General features: G+C 41.5%; 1 protein-coding gene across 1 annotated transcript in view; it reads right to left on the reverse strand.

Moving 5' to 3' along the window:
* TNNI3K (TNNI3 interacting kinase) overlaps positions 1 to 17,478 on the reverse strand; it is a 232,099-nt gene that overhangs the window by 122,892 nt on the left and 91,729 nt on the right. Inside the window, exon 17 of the mRNA XM_056845668.1 lies at positions 13,659 to 13,763. Within this exon, the coding sequence (XP_056701646.1) occupies positions 13,659 to 13,763 (105 nt within the window). The remainder of the gene's footprint in view (positions 1 to 13,658; positions 13,764 to 17,478) is intronic.

Here is a 17,478-nt window from a genome sequence, read left to right on the forward strand (position 1 = left end):
TAACTTATATTCTGCTAAACCTGATTTGCAAATCATCTTTGGGAATCAAGATGGCCACTGAAGAAACAATTTTCCAGTGGCCAACTTCTACATTATGTGTAAGATTGTCAATTGCATGGGTCACTTGGATCATTTGAGTACTTCCCAAGCGTACCTGCTTTGGAGTGGCACTGGAAATGCCACACCCTTGATCAGAATTTCACTGAGAAGTCATTGAAACCAGCCTCCAGAAAGGGCTTTTTTGTAGCATCAAAGGGCCTGTTGACGAACATGGTGGCCACTATGGCCTCTGCCTCCATTTCAGTCTACTATACTAATTATATTTTGTGTGCTTCAGTGGCAGTTGCTCAGAAATAAAGGTATTTATGGCAGAGCTTTGGACAGCTCATTTCATTGGCTTTTTACGAATGACAGGAGTCCACACACAATTTACTGTCTATGAAAATATAAACTCTTGGGTCCAGTTTGCCCTGCAACTACTATTGGCAGTGATTTAAGGCTGAGTTTGTGGGGGTGGAATGAAAGTCAAACAGCAACATATTTTTTAACTTGCCCAGGGTGTTGTGTGTCAGACTCAGGTTGGGGGAAATGCATTGTGAAGCATTCTTTGTCATCTTTTCAGAGTCAAAGATTGGCCAGGTGTAAATTCCAAAGCAATGAAAATTTTTAAAAGCCTCTGAAAAAATATCCACATGTGACTCATGCTTTCTTTATTGTTTGGATAAATACAAATGGTCCAGTGAAGTCAATTCAACATTCTTTTAAAAAGGGGAGTGAATTATAACAAACCAAATTTCAGCGGGAATTCTAATTTCTGCTGGAGCAAAAGAGAAGTGACTGGCAGCAGGATTTGGAATGAACCTATGGACTATGACGAAAACAATGCTAGACAACCTTATAATGGTGTCCAGAAGAACCTGTCACAGTCAGTTGACTGGAAAGTTTGTGTTCTTATTTTCTCCTATTCCCCACTTATTAACCTTTCCTGAATGTACCTCTAAATACAGGAAATCTAGTTCCTCACTTAACTATTGCGAACATTTAAAATACAGTCCTATGCAGTTACTCCAGTTTTAGCCCAATGATTTCCATGGGCAGTTCTGGAACAGCTCTACATAGGATTGCAGTGAAAATAACAGAGCCACTCTCAATACCTTTTTTATTAACTTATAGTTGTTTCAAATAAGTATTCACATGATCCTTTTCTTTAATTTGGATTAAGCTAAGTAGAAGACCTAGTGGTCTACATTCTCACCACTTAACTTGAAAAACTATTGTAGATTTCACTGAATAATGAAGATCTGTGTTTCTTTTTTGTTGTTGTTTATTTATCTGGTATGATCATATAGCACCTTCCTGCCATTGCACTTCAGGTGGTTTACAATTCAAAACATGCCATATATACAGCACAACAGGAAAAGGGGACAGAGAAGAGGGAGGGAAGCAAATTTGGATATAAACTCTTTAATAATCTTGAAAACCTCCATAATGACTAGATGGAATGGCTACTGCAGGAGACAGTCCTTGGAAGGGAGGAACGAAGGCAGGGCCATTAATGGAGACTCCCTCCTTTTCTTCTTGAACGCCTTTCCTTGCTCAGTTCTCTTCCTTTGAGCTTCCTGATGGTACCTCCTACTTGGACAAATTAAACAGTGCAGGAGTAAAGGGTGTCTGGGAAGACTTAGGCTGCAACTTTATGTTATGGCTTCTGAAAACATCTCCCTGAATCTCTTCTCTTCTACCATAAAATTTAGTAATGCAAGACACGTAATGTCATGGTGTCACAAGTAAACTTGCCCTGTTGCTCCACTGCATTGGCTGCTGCTTGTGGGTGTAGAGAAACTTGTAACTTAGTGACATCACATTCTGCATCACTAAACATGACTAAGGGAGAGAGGAGCCACAGGGCTGCTGCTATTTGCATTGGCCATTTATTGGCTGTAACATGTATTCCTAACTTCATACACAGAATATTAAACACAAAAATGTTTGTAAGGAGCACTCTGTAATTACTAGTTATGATTGCTACTCTGTTTATAATCTTTAGAAATGTAGTTGAACTCTATCCTTTTGCTACTGTTTAATGGCACTCGTTTGTGTGAAGAAGGATGTATAACAGGAGTTCAGAAAGAAGGCACCCATGGTAAATAACCCTGAAAACATTACTTTGGTAGTAGTGGGTTAACCTCAACCACATTTGGCTTTCAAAATATACCGTATATACTCGCGTATAAGCCGAGTTTTTCAGCCCAAAAAAAGGGCTGAAAAAGCCGGCCTCGGCTTATACGCGGGTCAATACGGTAGAGGAGGGAGGAGGGAGGGGGGAACTTACCTCCGCCACCGCCGCCATCGCCATCGGGCCCGCACGACTTCCCCTGGCCAGGAGCGCCCTGGGGGGGGGGCTCCTGCGGCCGCAGGAAGGCCACGCCTCCGCCGCCGCCGGGCGTGGCTGGCTCCCCCAGGCCTGGACCGGCCTGGAAGGGCCTCCTGCGGCCGCGGGAAGCCCGCGCCTCTGCCACCGCGGGGCGCGCCCGGCTCACTCCAGCCAGGAGCGCCTGGGGGGGCCTCCTGGCCTGCAGCTGCCGCCTTTGCCAGGCCTGGAGCAGCCTAGGAGCAGCCTGCGGGGCCTCCTGGGTCACGGGGGGCGGCGGCCGCCGCCTGCCTGTGCACCTGGAAAAGGTAAGCCTGCTGCGGGGGGAGGGGTTATAAGCCGACCCTCAGCTTATACGCGGGTGCCTAATTTTTCCCCATTTGGGGGGAGAAATTAGGCACCTCGGCTTATACGCGGGTCGGCTTATACACGGGTATATACGGTAAATGGAAAAACTGAATGGTAACAGAAAAAAAAACTGTGCATGTTTAGAGCAAATTGGAATCAAGTGCAGAGATTCAAAAGACTTTCTGATCCAAGCAATAAATCATGGCTTGTATCGTACACCTTCTTTATGCTTGCATAATGCTATCATTCTTTGTGGAGGAGAGTGCACATTCTTTGACAACTCAGAGCTTTGTGTTCCTGCAAGACCAACACACAGAGCAACAGAGAACCACATCTGCAATAGAGGACAGTACTGCCAAGCAGAAGGAAGGCATAGGATCCGAGACCTTATCTTTAGGTTGCAGTAATGTGTATAGGCTTTTATGCAGTCAATATGCTCTTAAAATGAATGTTGTGTGCAGGAACAATTGGTACTGATGTGCTGATTCAAGAAACCATAAAATGTATGGTCTGGGAAGCAATGTTGGGAATGAGTCTAAAGTGAGGAAGCATTGCTAGGCTGTTCAGCCACATACTAACACTAGAGAGTTCATGTAATGGAAGATTTTGTCACACCTTACTGCACTGTATATTCCAAGCGTATGGGCTGTGAACGACACCACAAATTATAACATAAAAGAGTATGGATGTGGATGCAGCAGTTCTCATACGGTATTTATCAAAAACGTTGTCAGAGCCAAGTAGGTTTAGGGAAGTGAAAAGTATTTCAAAAGAGGGAAATGAACTAGCTGGCAAAAGCACACATGATGAAGGGAAAGTGAAAGGAATATTGATGGTCTTGACAAAACAGCATAATATTACCCATATTACAGCTGGGGTTACAAGAGAGAACCATCAAGTGGGAAGCACACGTTTTTTGAAGACAGATAAAATTTAAACTCTCCCAATCAAGACTTCTACAAATCAGTGCCTTCCAGATTTTCGGCTTCACATAAACTAAGAGAATGATAAATGTAATCGTAAAAGTGAAATGGGCTCCTGCACAGTTGCCACAATTCTCTCTGTTGTCAGTGAATCCCCTCATCTATTTTTCATCAAAATGTTTAAATAGTTTGAGCAGGACATGCCGAATTAGTTTGACACGCACACCAAATCTCACTCAGTCACATGCATGCACGCACACACATACTCACTCAATAGTCAAATAGAAACATTAATCAAAGGGAGATATCCAAAGCTAAAAACAGACCAGAGAGAGTAACATAAGTCCTATGGCTGGGCTTGCCAACTGCCTGGTGGGGAAACGTCCTGTCATTGTAACAGGCTTAATGGGACATTATTTATCAGGTGATGTTATTTACCTCCATGACTCCTGTCCACTTCCACATATTAAGCCTCTATTAATGGGGCAGGGCATTTCCCCCCTAACCCAGATGGCAACCCTATGGCCCATATCTGGACTACCATTGCTTTACTCTGATATCTGCATGTGATGATTTGCATGCATCTGGGGGGGAGGGAGGGGATGGAGCATGGCAGTCGGTGGGATTATATGGCAGAAATTGTTTAGCATGTTTTATGTTGCTTTCCTATAGATTTCTCTGGATTCTTTCTCTGAATAGAATATCCCAGGCTGAGCACAATGTCTGATTCATTTATGAATCTCATGCCATAGGGTCTACACAGTGTCTGAGAGCACCTCCAGCAGGCAGATATATACTGACCAAAAACATTATAATAAACTGGCTGTCCTTTGTGGATTTTGCAGCAGCTAGGGCCTAGAAACATCAACTTCCTTCTCTTATCATAAACACAGTCACTCTGCCTGAACTTACTTTGACAAGACAATATTTGGAAACCTGCCCTGTCAATTCTCTCAGAAACACAGAGGAGCATACTACAATTCCTGTCAGCTTGAAATTCTCCACTTGTGTTACATTATAAAATTAAATAGCCACAACACATTTAGTTCAAGTCAGAAAAGAATATACCTTGACCAATAGAAACAGACCAAATAAGAAAACTCTCCAGAACCATTGTTGCTTCAATAGCACTTATAGCTTTTGATAAATGTACGTGGAGAACAGTAGCCCTTTAAGCCTCACATTCAGGAAGAGGAGGAAAAATTCAACAGAACCCAGAGAAGGTTATTAAAGAGTTCATCAGATTCAACACTAAATTGCCTGCACTTGAGGCCATCCCCATCTCAAGACAGGGTGGCCAAAATCTTTTCCCATTATTTCTATGAAAACAGTGGAAAGGGAAAAAAAAGAAAAAAGAAAAAAGAATTAGAAGACGCATGTAATCAATCTTGTCCTTTACAAAATCCAGGAGTTCTTCAGCCTGCCAGATATTGCATCTTTCAGGGCAACAGACAGGCAATGCCCATTAAATGTGTTTTTCTTCTCTAAAGAAATGGGGTCAGTGAAAGATCCCTCTAACCTTAATACACTATAGATTTAATGAAAGGCAACTGCTATTTTAAGATTTTATGAGGGGATTTTTTATATATATATAACAAAGAGGAGTTGCAGACACTCGTTCCCATTATCGCAGAGCTGCCATTGACTCTTTTATCTGTATCGCCAAGCCAGCTCTTACAAACTTTTGCAGATCGTTAGACCCATAAATGAGGCTTAGTCACTAAGAAAGCTAGGTCCTGACACACTCGACTTCTAGGCTTTAAAATAAGAATGATATGGAAACAGTGTCTTTTTATTAAAGTGCTTTAATCATACTGTGCTCTCCTGACAAAGAAGCAGTTTTCTTAAAAGTTGGCACCAATCAATCGTGTTTGGCAGCTTTCCAAGCTTTATAACAGCAAGGACCCAAAATTAGACAGGGTATATGTAAATAACATCCTTCCTCTGCTTATCTAACAAGTCACTGTAACTTGACTCTGTGAGGAAAATTTGGTTTCCAAATTCTGCCAGTATGTCTGGAAGGGGCAATGTTTCCCGAGAGTGTTTCTCAGTCCTTCACCATCATCATCATTCCTTTATTGGCATAAAAACATAATACAAAAAGGGTACAAAAGGAATGGAGAGCTTAAAAAGTGTCTTTTATGGAACAGTTAAAAGACAGTTAAAAGACAGTCCTTAATCAAAATTACCAGTCATTGCAGTTATGAACGATTCCTCCCCATGGGTGGAATGGGATAAATATTGAACGGTGGTCAGTGTCAAACCCATATCCTGTCACAGTCAAGCCCATGTCTCCAGGACTGCTTAAATCTGAATCATGGTGCCAGGCAGAAATAAAGCTGACTGTTAAAGGCTTTCAGTCTATAGTTAATGGAGTCTTATGAGGTCTCAATGACAACATTAATGATTCTTCTCAGCATGTGCTCCTTGTTTCTCCCAGGGTCCTTGTCCAGTCATCTATTTTTAAGACCAAATCACTGTCTTGATCCAATGAATCCACTTCACTTGGCAGGTACTTCAATATTTACTTATTTATGAAATTTATACCCTGACTTTCTGCCCTCACAAGGGTCACCAAGAGGGCTTACAAATTAAAAACATTCATAATAAAATCATATCTTAAAAACCATTAAAACCAACAAAACACATCATTAAAACAGAGCTGAAACACACCTAGAAAAAAATACAATCAATTAACACATTGGGCAGGAAGGAGGGATCACTGAGGGAACACAAATGAAACAAAAAAAGTCTTCCCCTGCTGGCAGATGATGGCAACAAAAGGAGACAGATGAGTCTCCCTGGAGAGAGAGTTTCAGGGTTTTGGTGCCATGACCAAGGCGGCCATCTCCTGGGTTGCCAACCATGTTTTCTCAAAAGCTGGGGGTACAAAAAGCAGAGCCTCAGAAGATGACTGCAGTGGTGTAGGTTCTAAGGGAGTAGGCAGTCCCTCAAGTATGTTGGTCCCACCATATAGGGCGTTAAAGGGCAACACCATCACCTTGTTTACTTCATTTATAGCCTGCCTTTCCCCCCAATGGGGACCCAAATTGGCTTTCAACATAGTTCTCCCCCCATCCATTTTATCCTCACAACAACCCTGTTTAGTAAGTTAGGGTAAGAGAGTGTAACTGGCCCAAGGTAACCCAACAAGCTTCCATGACAAAGTGGGGGTCTCCTAGATCTAGACTGATCCTCTAACTACTATAGTACACTGGCACCTTGAATCATACCCAGAAACAGACTGGGAGTTAGTGTAGATAGGTCAAGGCTGGAGTGATATTGTCCCTACGATCCACTCCAGTCAACATCCTGGCTGCAGCATTCTGCACCAACTGAAGCTTCTGAACACTTGTCAGTATTCAGTGTACAGTGAATCATGGTAATCTAATCTAGATGTAAGGACATGCACCACAGTGGCAAGATCTTTTCTGCTAAGCAATTGAAGCTAATAAAAAGCACTCCTGGCCACAACTACCACCAGTTTATCCAACAGTAGTCCAGGCTTCCAAGAACTCCCCCAAACTACAGATCTGTTCCTTCATGGGGAGAGCAACCCCACCAGAATAGGTGACTTCAGCATCTGTTTTCCTAGTCTGCATTCTACCGATCTCATTTTTATCTTGCCTTTTCTCCAAAGAATGGAGTGGCATGAGAGTTTGCCCTCATTTTATTCTCACAATAATCCTGTTAGGTAGACTAGGCTGACAGTGAAAGTGATTAGTGAGCTTCATGACTGAGAAAAGATTTGAATCTGAGACTGAGAGTAGATGGCAGGAATGACCTATCAGCTGGTATTTTCAAAGGTCAATTCATACTCTATCAGAACCTGGATACAAAAGCATACATGACAACTGTGAACAGCACTGGTATATGGATATATTTCTGTACTCTGAACCCTTCTGTTCTCCATTATAAACACAAAGCTGGTGATCTAAGAAGAATTAGCCACCTTCTTCTGTTTGTGGGAAGCCTGGCTACTTAAATATACACACGCCATTCCAAACTAAAGGCAATAGAGTGTGTTTTACCATTTAAACAGAGGTGTGAATTAGCCCTGAGTTTATTCACAACTGAAGTCTGGAGACTTCACTGGTAAGTGAGTTTACATCTTGTAGAGCAGAGATGGGGAAGCTTTTTTCCAACAAGGGCCATTTGGATATTTATAACATAATTCGCGGGCCATACAAAATTATCAACTTAAAAATTAGCCGACCAAGCCCCAAGCAGGCAGCTGCCCCAGATGACCCCACCGGCGCAGGCAAGCAGGCAGGCATCCAACTGGTGGTGCTCTCACCCACCTGGTGGCACAGGATGGTCTGTTGCACTAGCTGGGCGTAACCGTCCAGCCGCACACCCGAGTTGCTCCTGTTCCGCATGGTCGGGGCCAGATTCTACAGCTGGCTCCTGCTACCTCCGCCTGCAGGGATGAAATGAGGACACACTGGCTAAGAACTCCCCCCCCCGCGCATTCTGGCCCTGCCACCTTTAACCCCTCCATTGTCTCCACTTCCGCCCCCAGCCCTCTTGTAGTACAGAGGGAATACTTTTCTCCACGGCCTGGGTGGGATAGGTTAACACAGTTTCTTAGGTGGTCCTAGCAGCTCTATAGCTGTCTATGAATAAAGGTTGTCTATAGCTAACGACTCTTCTGCAAGGGGGGAAAAAGGTTCCTTTTCTCAGCAAAACAAACTCACATCCACCTTGAATAGATGCTATTCCTTTCAGTGGGAGGGGACGGATCACCTGTCTTAGATCCTTCTGAGCTAGAGATCTGCCAGGTCCCACGAAGGGCCAGACCAAATGATTTCGTGGGCCTTAAACAGTTCCCCGTCCTGACGTTCCCCACCCCTGCTGTAGAGAAACTATTTAAAACTGGTTTAGGAGAGATCATTTAGCTAGCTCAACTTTTCTTTAACTAAGAGTTTACTTAAGATTTTCCAACATTGTTACAATAAGAGAATATTATGCATCAGTGACTTGCTGGAATTATGAAATAATGCTTGTCAGAAAAGATAAGAATATAGCAAGGAAGTACACATGTTCATACATTCCGATATCAGCCTTAAAAATGAATGGGTGAGGTGACTGCCAATTAATAGGGTTTGTGGAAGTTTTATTCACAAACTATTTAACCGCGAGTCCCTTCTAGATAAGAACAACGGAACTGGTATCCTCAAGCTAGTGTTGCATTTTGTACTTTGCACTTGCGTAGAATATTTTAAAACCATGTACGAAGCGTACAGTACAGGTAGAAAAATTTGCTGCAATCATGACCACATACCAATCTGCCCTTCAGATTGTCATGAACATCATTTGGTAGAGTTTTAGGGAGTGATAAACCCTTAACAATTTCTACTTTTCAATGCCTGTCAGGTGCAGGGATCCTAGTCCGTGGCTCGGAATTGTTCAGAAATGGTTATTCAAAAGCTTAATGACAGGCTTTCCACCTCATTTGATTAATGAACTGTAATTAGTACAAAAGGCAGTAGTTGGGAATGCAGATTTGAGTCTCCTGTCACTGATCCTGCTCCAGCTGTACCAGCCATTACTCAAGTTTCAAGCTGAGACTCAGATATTCAGAAGGTTTCTGTTAGCAGGTCAGCAAGTGTTGTATGCAGATAATATTGCACACATGTTTTTTTAAGGTGCATCTCTAGATCAAAGCCCGGAAATCTAAAAGCTACAGGTACAGTTTGGCTGTTTGCAAATGTCCTGATGTGAAGTGTGGAAGCAAGTCACAAAGATTGGAGAAGAAGTTGCTTCCAAATCAGTGTGATTACCTCCATGGCTTCAGTATACATTTTCCCCACCCCCAACTGCATGTTTTTGCATTTAGATGACTATGCTTAAGGAGTGCAGTACAAACTCAGGAGGCAAATCTGTCAAATGGACTGTGTATCTATAGCATAAAGCAGACGTCAGCATCTGAATCTCTTAACGGGATATTGAAGAGGCACTGAGGGGCAGCAAACCAAGTTATCCCCTTCTGCTTTTCTGCCAGCAATAAAAACATGCTCTTCTATCCTCTAATCCTTCTTGTCCTAGATGCAGTGCTGGTGTTTCTATTGTCTGCCTCCCATCCCTTCTTCTTCTATCTCACTAGGCTAAATAATGACTTGTCCATCTTTTCCTCCTCAATTTCCTTTGTTGCTGCTTTCTGAAAAATGGATGGAGATGGATGGATGGAGCAACTTTCAGTTGCTTTCTTGCACCATGGCAATGGGGTCAGTGAGAAGAGATGGGGGAACAGAGAGTAAGAGGAGAAAGAGCCCTATCATTTATATATGTATGTATTTGTTAGTTTAAATTCATGTATCACCCATTTTTCACCTCAGGGGGGACCTGAAGTGGCTTACAACATTCTCTCCTTCTCAGTTTTATTCTCACAACAATGCTGTGAGGCAGGAAATTCTGAACATGTATGACTGGCCCAAGGTCACCCAGCAAGCTTCTATGGGAGAACCTGGGTATCCCAGAATGACCATGGTGGTGCAGTTGAGGTGGGCCATCTATGCCAAACCACTGCACAACTTTACAGATATGCAGACCACATCTTGCCAAAACATATGGGATAAATTTGTCCTATGACACCAAGGTGGGATAAACCAGCATTTTTGTTTTTCTGAGTATATATTAGAATCAGTGCAATACTAAGAACACTCTCCTGGGAGTAAGCCCCATTGAATAGACCAGAGTAAGTTTCTGAATAGACATGCTTAGGATAGTTCTCTTATAGGGATACAGTAAATAGAGTATTGTGTGTGGATGTGGGAAACCCTTTCCTGGTCACGAAGCTTACTAGGTGGAGACAAGCAAGCCACTATGTCTCAGCTACACCACCCTCATATTGTAACTGGCTTTCAGTTTTTTGACACCATAGGAATAAAATTAAAACAATTCAATGAGTTATAAGCATTATGAAGCCTTGACAACCAATATGGTACAAAGGCTAGTGTATTGGTCTAGGATCTGGGAGAACCAGGGTCAAATCCCTACTTTGCCATGAAGTTTTCAGAGGGACTTTAGTTCAGTCACTCAGACTAAGCTACCTCACAGGGCTTTTGAGATAATATAATCAAGGAGAGGAGAATGATGTAGGGCCACCCTGAGCTCCTTAGATGAAGGATGGGGTGAAAATACTAAATACATAAACAATAAAACATGACTGACAATGGTCTTATTGTCATTCAAGGAACTAACTGCCTTGTCGTTCTTCTTACCCTTCTACCTATGAGGTAGGGAAACACCCTTAGCTGGCTCAGTAGGTCAAGATGTTATTGCTGCATACGAAACTAAGTGCAAAGAACTTGCTGGTTTATCTTATATTAACAACCAGAACATAAATCTGACATTGACCTCATATGCTGTCCTAATAAAACATGCTGTAAATGTCCTTGGAACTGTCTAAGGTCAGTAACACCCATGAATACAGGGACCTGAAAAGCTACTGGCTGCTGTTGTACCTCCCCGGTACATACAGTAGAACCATGGGACACTGCTGTAGCTTCAAAGCTTGAGAAGATAAATCTCTTAGTGCCCTTCCCTGACAAAGGAATGACTGGGACTGGAATCTTTCAGTGCAGCTAACTGTTATTTTAAAGGTCTGAGCCTACAACAGGTTAATAGCCCTTGGACAATGACAAAGAACTTGAGTAGTGAACTTAGATATTGCTCCACACTCCAATTTAGTTTACAGCAGTGCACTTAAACAGCCACTTAGGCAATAAACTCAGTTGTTCCCATACACAGCAAATGGTGTAACACTATGAACCACCAAAAGAAAACATATAAGCATAATCAAATGCACCAGAGGCTCTCCAGAGATCACTTTGATGCCTCAGGGAGCAGCAGAAGCATTCCTGTTCTCTGCAATGTCAGGCAGCAGCTGAAGTCCCAACACAGCAGTGAAATGTGTTGCCTTTGCTGGAGCTAGATCAGTGACTTAGAACCTCTAGACTTGACTACCAATGTGTGGAATGGTCTTAAAAGTTTTGAGATCCAGGAATGGTGTCTTCCTGCAGGAACTGAAATGAGATTTGTCAAGACCCGTTTTCTGCTGCTTTTCTCAAAGGCTGGAGTAATGGCACCATCCCTAAAGGTGATTAAGTGAAATATTTCGCCCCCTGAACTGATTGATTGTGGTATGGCACCTGGCTGGTTCTAGTGTACCTTTTTTAGAATTTGTAAATGGTTGTTTTAATGGCTGAAAGGAAGCATATAAAAATACTAAAATAAATTGACTCCGCTTCAAAATGTTTATGTTGTGAATATTTCTAATGATTAAAATGTAATATTGAATGTGCAAAAATTCTTTATCCTTTTCATCATCATTTCTACATTAATTGAGCCTAATGGAATTATTCCCTCCCTCCCTCCCTCCCTCCTTCCTTCCTTCCTTCCTTCCTTCCTTCCTTCCTTCCTTCCTTCCTTGTGTCATTTTTAAAAATTACATGGCATAGACAAAAAATTTTGGCAGAAGAAAAGCTTTTTAAAAAAAGAGTCAATCAAACACAAGAAACAGGGTCTCAGTTTCCTTTAAAAGGGACACCTTTGTCAGGTTGTATAGAAGTAGAGCATCAAACAAGAAACTCAAGCAGGCTGGGGACTGTTCAAAAGATAATCATTTGCACTCCTACTGAGTTAATAGATCAAGATGAATAAATTACTTCCCAAATTATCTCAAGCATGACAGACAGTTGATGTCTTTCAAATTAGGTATTAATTATTACAATGAAACTCATGGAAAATAGCAACTGGCTCTCAGACATGGAATGAAGACTACTGCCAAACAGTTGGCTGCTGCTGCTGCTGCTTGTACATTGATTGTCAAAACCTGCACAATCCGCTCAATAGAATGGGATGGGCTGACTCCCACAAGATTCTGTAAAGCTGTCTGGCCAACATGGAGCCTTCCACACTTGTCCAAAGACCACAAGGAAAATATGGCCAGGCATCAGGAATTTTAAAGGGTCTTTCAATGTTCACAGGCTTCCCCATTTAGCAATCACTAAGCCTAGTCTTCTCTTCTTTGCCTGTATACTGTTCAGTTCCCTAAGGGCACAGCTGGCATTGCCACCCTTGACATCTGGTAAGCAGCTGGTCTTGTATCCTTCCTGCATTTTCACTTCTTTCCCTTTCATCCTGCAATGAGTGGCTCAGTAACTAGTAGTGTGGTATTCAGAGGAATTTCTCTCTCAGCTGCAGTTCTGAAGATATTTTCTCCATCCTAAGACTTCCTTTGGCTTTACTTGTCACAAGAACTAAGCTCAGGGAAAAAAACATTCCTAACAGTGAGCTTAGAGCTTTGCAGGCGTACTTAACGTAGGTATCCTCAACAGTGACAGATGTTTATATGAATAAGTTTTTAAAGTACATGCCTTTATTTGCTCTAAAGTAGAAACTCTTGATAGTGAGAGCAAGTAGTGACCCAATACAATTTTAACACATGTGTACACAGGGATGGATGGAAATGGCCCTGGAAAAGAGCCTTGTAGCTTGCCCTGTCTGTCTCCACAATGCAGGGAGGAACACCTGACCAGCCATGCTGGGCAGTCAGTCAGGGTGAGGCTGGGTGGGCCGCTCCCTTACCAGGTGTGGTGAGGCCAGGTGGACCAGTCATATTCATCATTGCATTGAGGCCTGGTGCCTGTCCCTTGCCATGGTGAGGCTGGATGGTGGGCATAGAGGGCACATCCCTTGCTGGGTCAAGCACTCCTTCTTGGTGCCTCCAGCTTCTGCCCACCTCTCTCTTGGGGCTAGGGTGGCCCCTGGCAGGGGGAGGTCCTCAGGTTGGGATGGCACCAGTGAAGGGCTGCCAGTGGCCTTAATGGCCAATCCACCCCTATGTATAACTCTTATTTTATTCCTGAATCTGAGCAATCCGTTGCCCAGTTATAAGTCTTCATCTAAATGATCTCATTTCTGCAGATTATCATTGTGGACGTGGTGCCATCCTCAGTTAATTTTAGAATTACACATGACAACGGGCTTGGAGAGACAAATGAGAAATGTACCTGTTTAAGTCCCGATGTATTATTGGCTGGATAAGATTGTGAAGATACTCCATGCCTTTGGCAACATCTACAGCAATGATTAACTTAGACTGCAAGTCAAGATTCCTGGAATTACAAGAATTCATAGTTTGGTCAAATCAGAAAGATGTGATCTTAGCTCTTAAAAAGTTAACAAATTTGCAGTTGTGTCATCCATAAATCAAATTGTGTTTCCCCCTCTTCTTTACATATAATTTAAATTAAGGAATACTCTCACTGAGTAATAAAAAACCCAGATTTACTCTGAATTAAAACTTGATTTGTCATTAATTTTCCCTCAATTTTCCTCCTCCATTTGGAGTGAACTCTTTGGCTGGGCAGGTGGGATATAGGAATGGAGCAGAATTAATGCTGATGCCATTGTGGACATTTCTCTTTCTCTTCTTGTCCACAAACTGTATCAATCACGTCATAAATGGAAGCTCTGATGAGCTTATACCATGACAGAAAGAAATAAAAGGGCCGCACCGGTAACAGGAGATAAAAATAAGGCCAAGGCCTATGGTGCAAAATAGGTTTTAAAAAAATTATTACTCAGAATAGAAATTCCCTATGCATTTCACCCAAAAGTTTTCTTCAGGAGAATCAGTAGTTAGTGCAGTAGCCCTTCAAAGGAGCATAAATTCTGTAGCCAATTTATGCTCATTTGAAGGGCTACTGCAATAACTACAGATTCCCCTGAAGAAAACTTTTGGGTGAAACGCATAGGGAATTTCTATTCTGAGTAATAATTTTTTAAAAACCTATTTTGCACCATTAACCTTATTTTTATCTCCTATACCATGACAGATTCATTGCCACCACAGACTGATAAAACTGAAAGGGACTCTGAAAGTGACCAAATCTATTTCACTTATGTGTCTTGAACACAGCCCCTGATATAATCCAACCCCTGTGCATATGAAAGGGTATGAAGAACAAAGAAGGTACAACAGAGCAAAGATGTCTGCATGAACAATATCCAGACATGACACAATGTACACTACAAAGGACAGAAAAAATTAGTTGGTTGAAAGGACAGGACAAAATAGTGGTGTGAGCAATCACACCAAACATTCCCTTACATTTTCCAATGTTCTGGCTTCTTTTTCTGCATAAAAATCTCAAATCACCACCACCATCATCACCACAGGCCCAACTATTAACTATTATGATTTATTTTAACCATGGTTAATTTCTAAAACTTATGATAATATGCATTAATTTATATTTACTTCCCTAGCATTCACAAGCTCAATTAAGAGCAACCTGAAAAGAAGTAGAAACTTGTATACTTCACTTAGTACAAAAATATCCCACTGCCATGTTGATTGTGGGCAGGGACCTAAATGCCAGAATGGGACATAAACGATGACATTATTTTACCTTGATGACTATATAGAAGTGGGGAGGAAGAAAGTTAAATGGGGACACCAAGTTAATGAAAGGGTTGCCTTATGGGCAGATTCAGATTATGGAAGGATGATCTATCAAAAGTTAATAACTGGGCCAGAAGATGAGCCTGTATACTGAAATCACTATGAGGAACTTATACAAAGTCTCAAACCCCTCGTATCAAGACCCAACAATGACTCTATAATCTCAGGTCCTCGATCCCAAAAGTGGTTTGATCAAGATTGTGTAAACGCTTAGAAAAAACTTATAGAGATCTATAGGAACTTCCAAAATAATTCAAATCATATTACAAAGATAAATGTATTGGCATGTAAAATAAGAATATAAAGCCCTGTTGCGAACAAAAAAGAGAGAGGAGGTCCTAAAGAACTGGCATGCTCTCATTAAAGTGGTGGAAAATAATGATAATTCCTATCTATATGAGGATGTAGAGCTGATCCAAATAATTATAGACCAATCAGTTTGTTAAATATAATTAGTAAGATCTATATGAAACACCTCTGTCTGAAACTTTGCAAATGGCTTGATCAAGAGGGTTATCTTGATGTGGAGCAAGCAGGATTTAGACAAGGCCGTTCAACAATTGATCATTGTCTGGTCTTGGATTACTTAATTGAAAAGCACATTCGAGCTGCAAAAGGCTTGCTCTTAGCAGTGTTCGTGGATTTAAAGGCTGCCTTTGATACGGTCTCCCGAGAATGTTTATGGGCCAAACTGGCAAGCTCTTCAATAGACAAATGGCTTTTGTACCTGATTATTAAAGTACACAAAAACACAAATCTCCGTGAAAGAGTCAGTCATGAGGGAAAGATGTCCAATTCTATCCCATCTCACAAAGGTGTCAGACAGGGATGTCTTCTTGCCCCTTTTCTTTTCAATATTTATATAAATTCTCTTATAAAATGTATGCAAAAACAAACATATTGTGTTTTAACAACAAATACAAAACATTTAACTGGGACATAGGTGGGAACATTATTGAATAAATCAGAAATTTAAAATGTTTGGGAGTAGTATTCCAGTACAACGGAAAAGTGACAGCACATATCCGTGCTACCACTCTTAATGCACAAAGAAGTATCAATGTGATCCTTAGATTCTTTAGAACCAATGAGCGTGCCATATTCCAGCAGCTATAAAGCTCTATTCGGCTAAATCCCTAGCTCAACTTACTTATGGGGCCCAATTAGGTACAGTTAGCAACTGTAAGGCACTGGAGAAGGTCCAGTTGGGTTTTCTTAGAGCTTTCTTAGAGCTCTTTTCATTGCCCAAATGCACATCTAATGAGGTTCTCAGACACGAGGCTGGGCTATGCAAGGTAGAGACAAAAATATGGCTGACCACCATCAACTATTGGCTGAAAATTCACTTAAGCCATAGCGGACTACTACCTCAATTACTTGTGGTGACCCCATACCTGAAATGGTCATCCAGAATAATAAATACACTATATACTGTTGGGTTAGACCCAGAACATCTTGTGGAGATGGGGCTGAGGAAAGCAAAATCAATGGTCCAACAGCGGCTCTTGCACATTAAAAGTCAAACCGAGCTGCCCTTACTGCCAAAGCTTTATGGTGCACTAAAACCATGGTCAAGAAATGCTGCAGCCCCCTATTTATTGAATATTACTCATGCCAGATATAGATGGGCTTTCCCTAGAGCCCGCTTTGATACCCTACCTTCCGCTGTTTTAGATGGAAGGTTTCAATATCTGCCTATGGAGCAACAGTGTTGCCCCTGTTCGGCCAATGCAGTTGAATCAATCACACATATAGTACTGCACCATGAATTTTATGATGAAATCAGAACAAATACTATTTCCCCTCTGCTATCTTGTTTTAAGCATCTGAACTTTTTTGGCGGGGGGCATATGGAGTTAGCCTTGGTTAAACTATTGCTTGAGGATAAGGAGGCTACCGTATCCTATGCAATGGCAAAATTCTGCTTTCTAGCTATTAAGAAGAGAAACACACTCACAAGTAAGGAGGTGGATTAATGGCCTTATATACGTAGTACTAACTTATATAGTAACTGAGGTGCACATAATTTACTTATGGTAGCTATTCAGCTATCATTAGTTTATACATTCAATCAGGGTTTTTTTGTTTCTGACTTTATACAGTTGCCTTTTTTCTTGTTTCTCTTTTTATAACTACTGATTGTAATTTGTATGTATGCTGGTCTTTGACTGTAACAATAAAGATTGAAGATTGATTGAGCCTAGGATCATATTCAGACAATCACATTATCAACAGTTATCTTAATTAAGCAATGACTTCACTTGATATCTGAACTGAGCTTTTGTGTCTTGCTTTTGGTAACTTTGCTTCATCCTCCATAATGTTCCTATCTATTTTTCTTGGAAAGTGTGACTGGTATATAA

Source organism: Euleptes europaea, chromosome 2 (assembly GCF_029931775.1).
Source record: "Euleptes europaea isolate rEulEur1 chromosome 2, rEulEur1.hap1, whole genome shotgun sequence".
In the NCBI taxonomy this organism is placed as follows: domain Eukaryota; kingdom Metazoa; phylum Chordata; class Lepidosauria; order Squamata; family Sphaerodactylidae; genus Euleptes; species Euleptes europaea.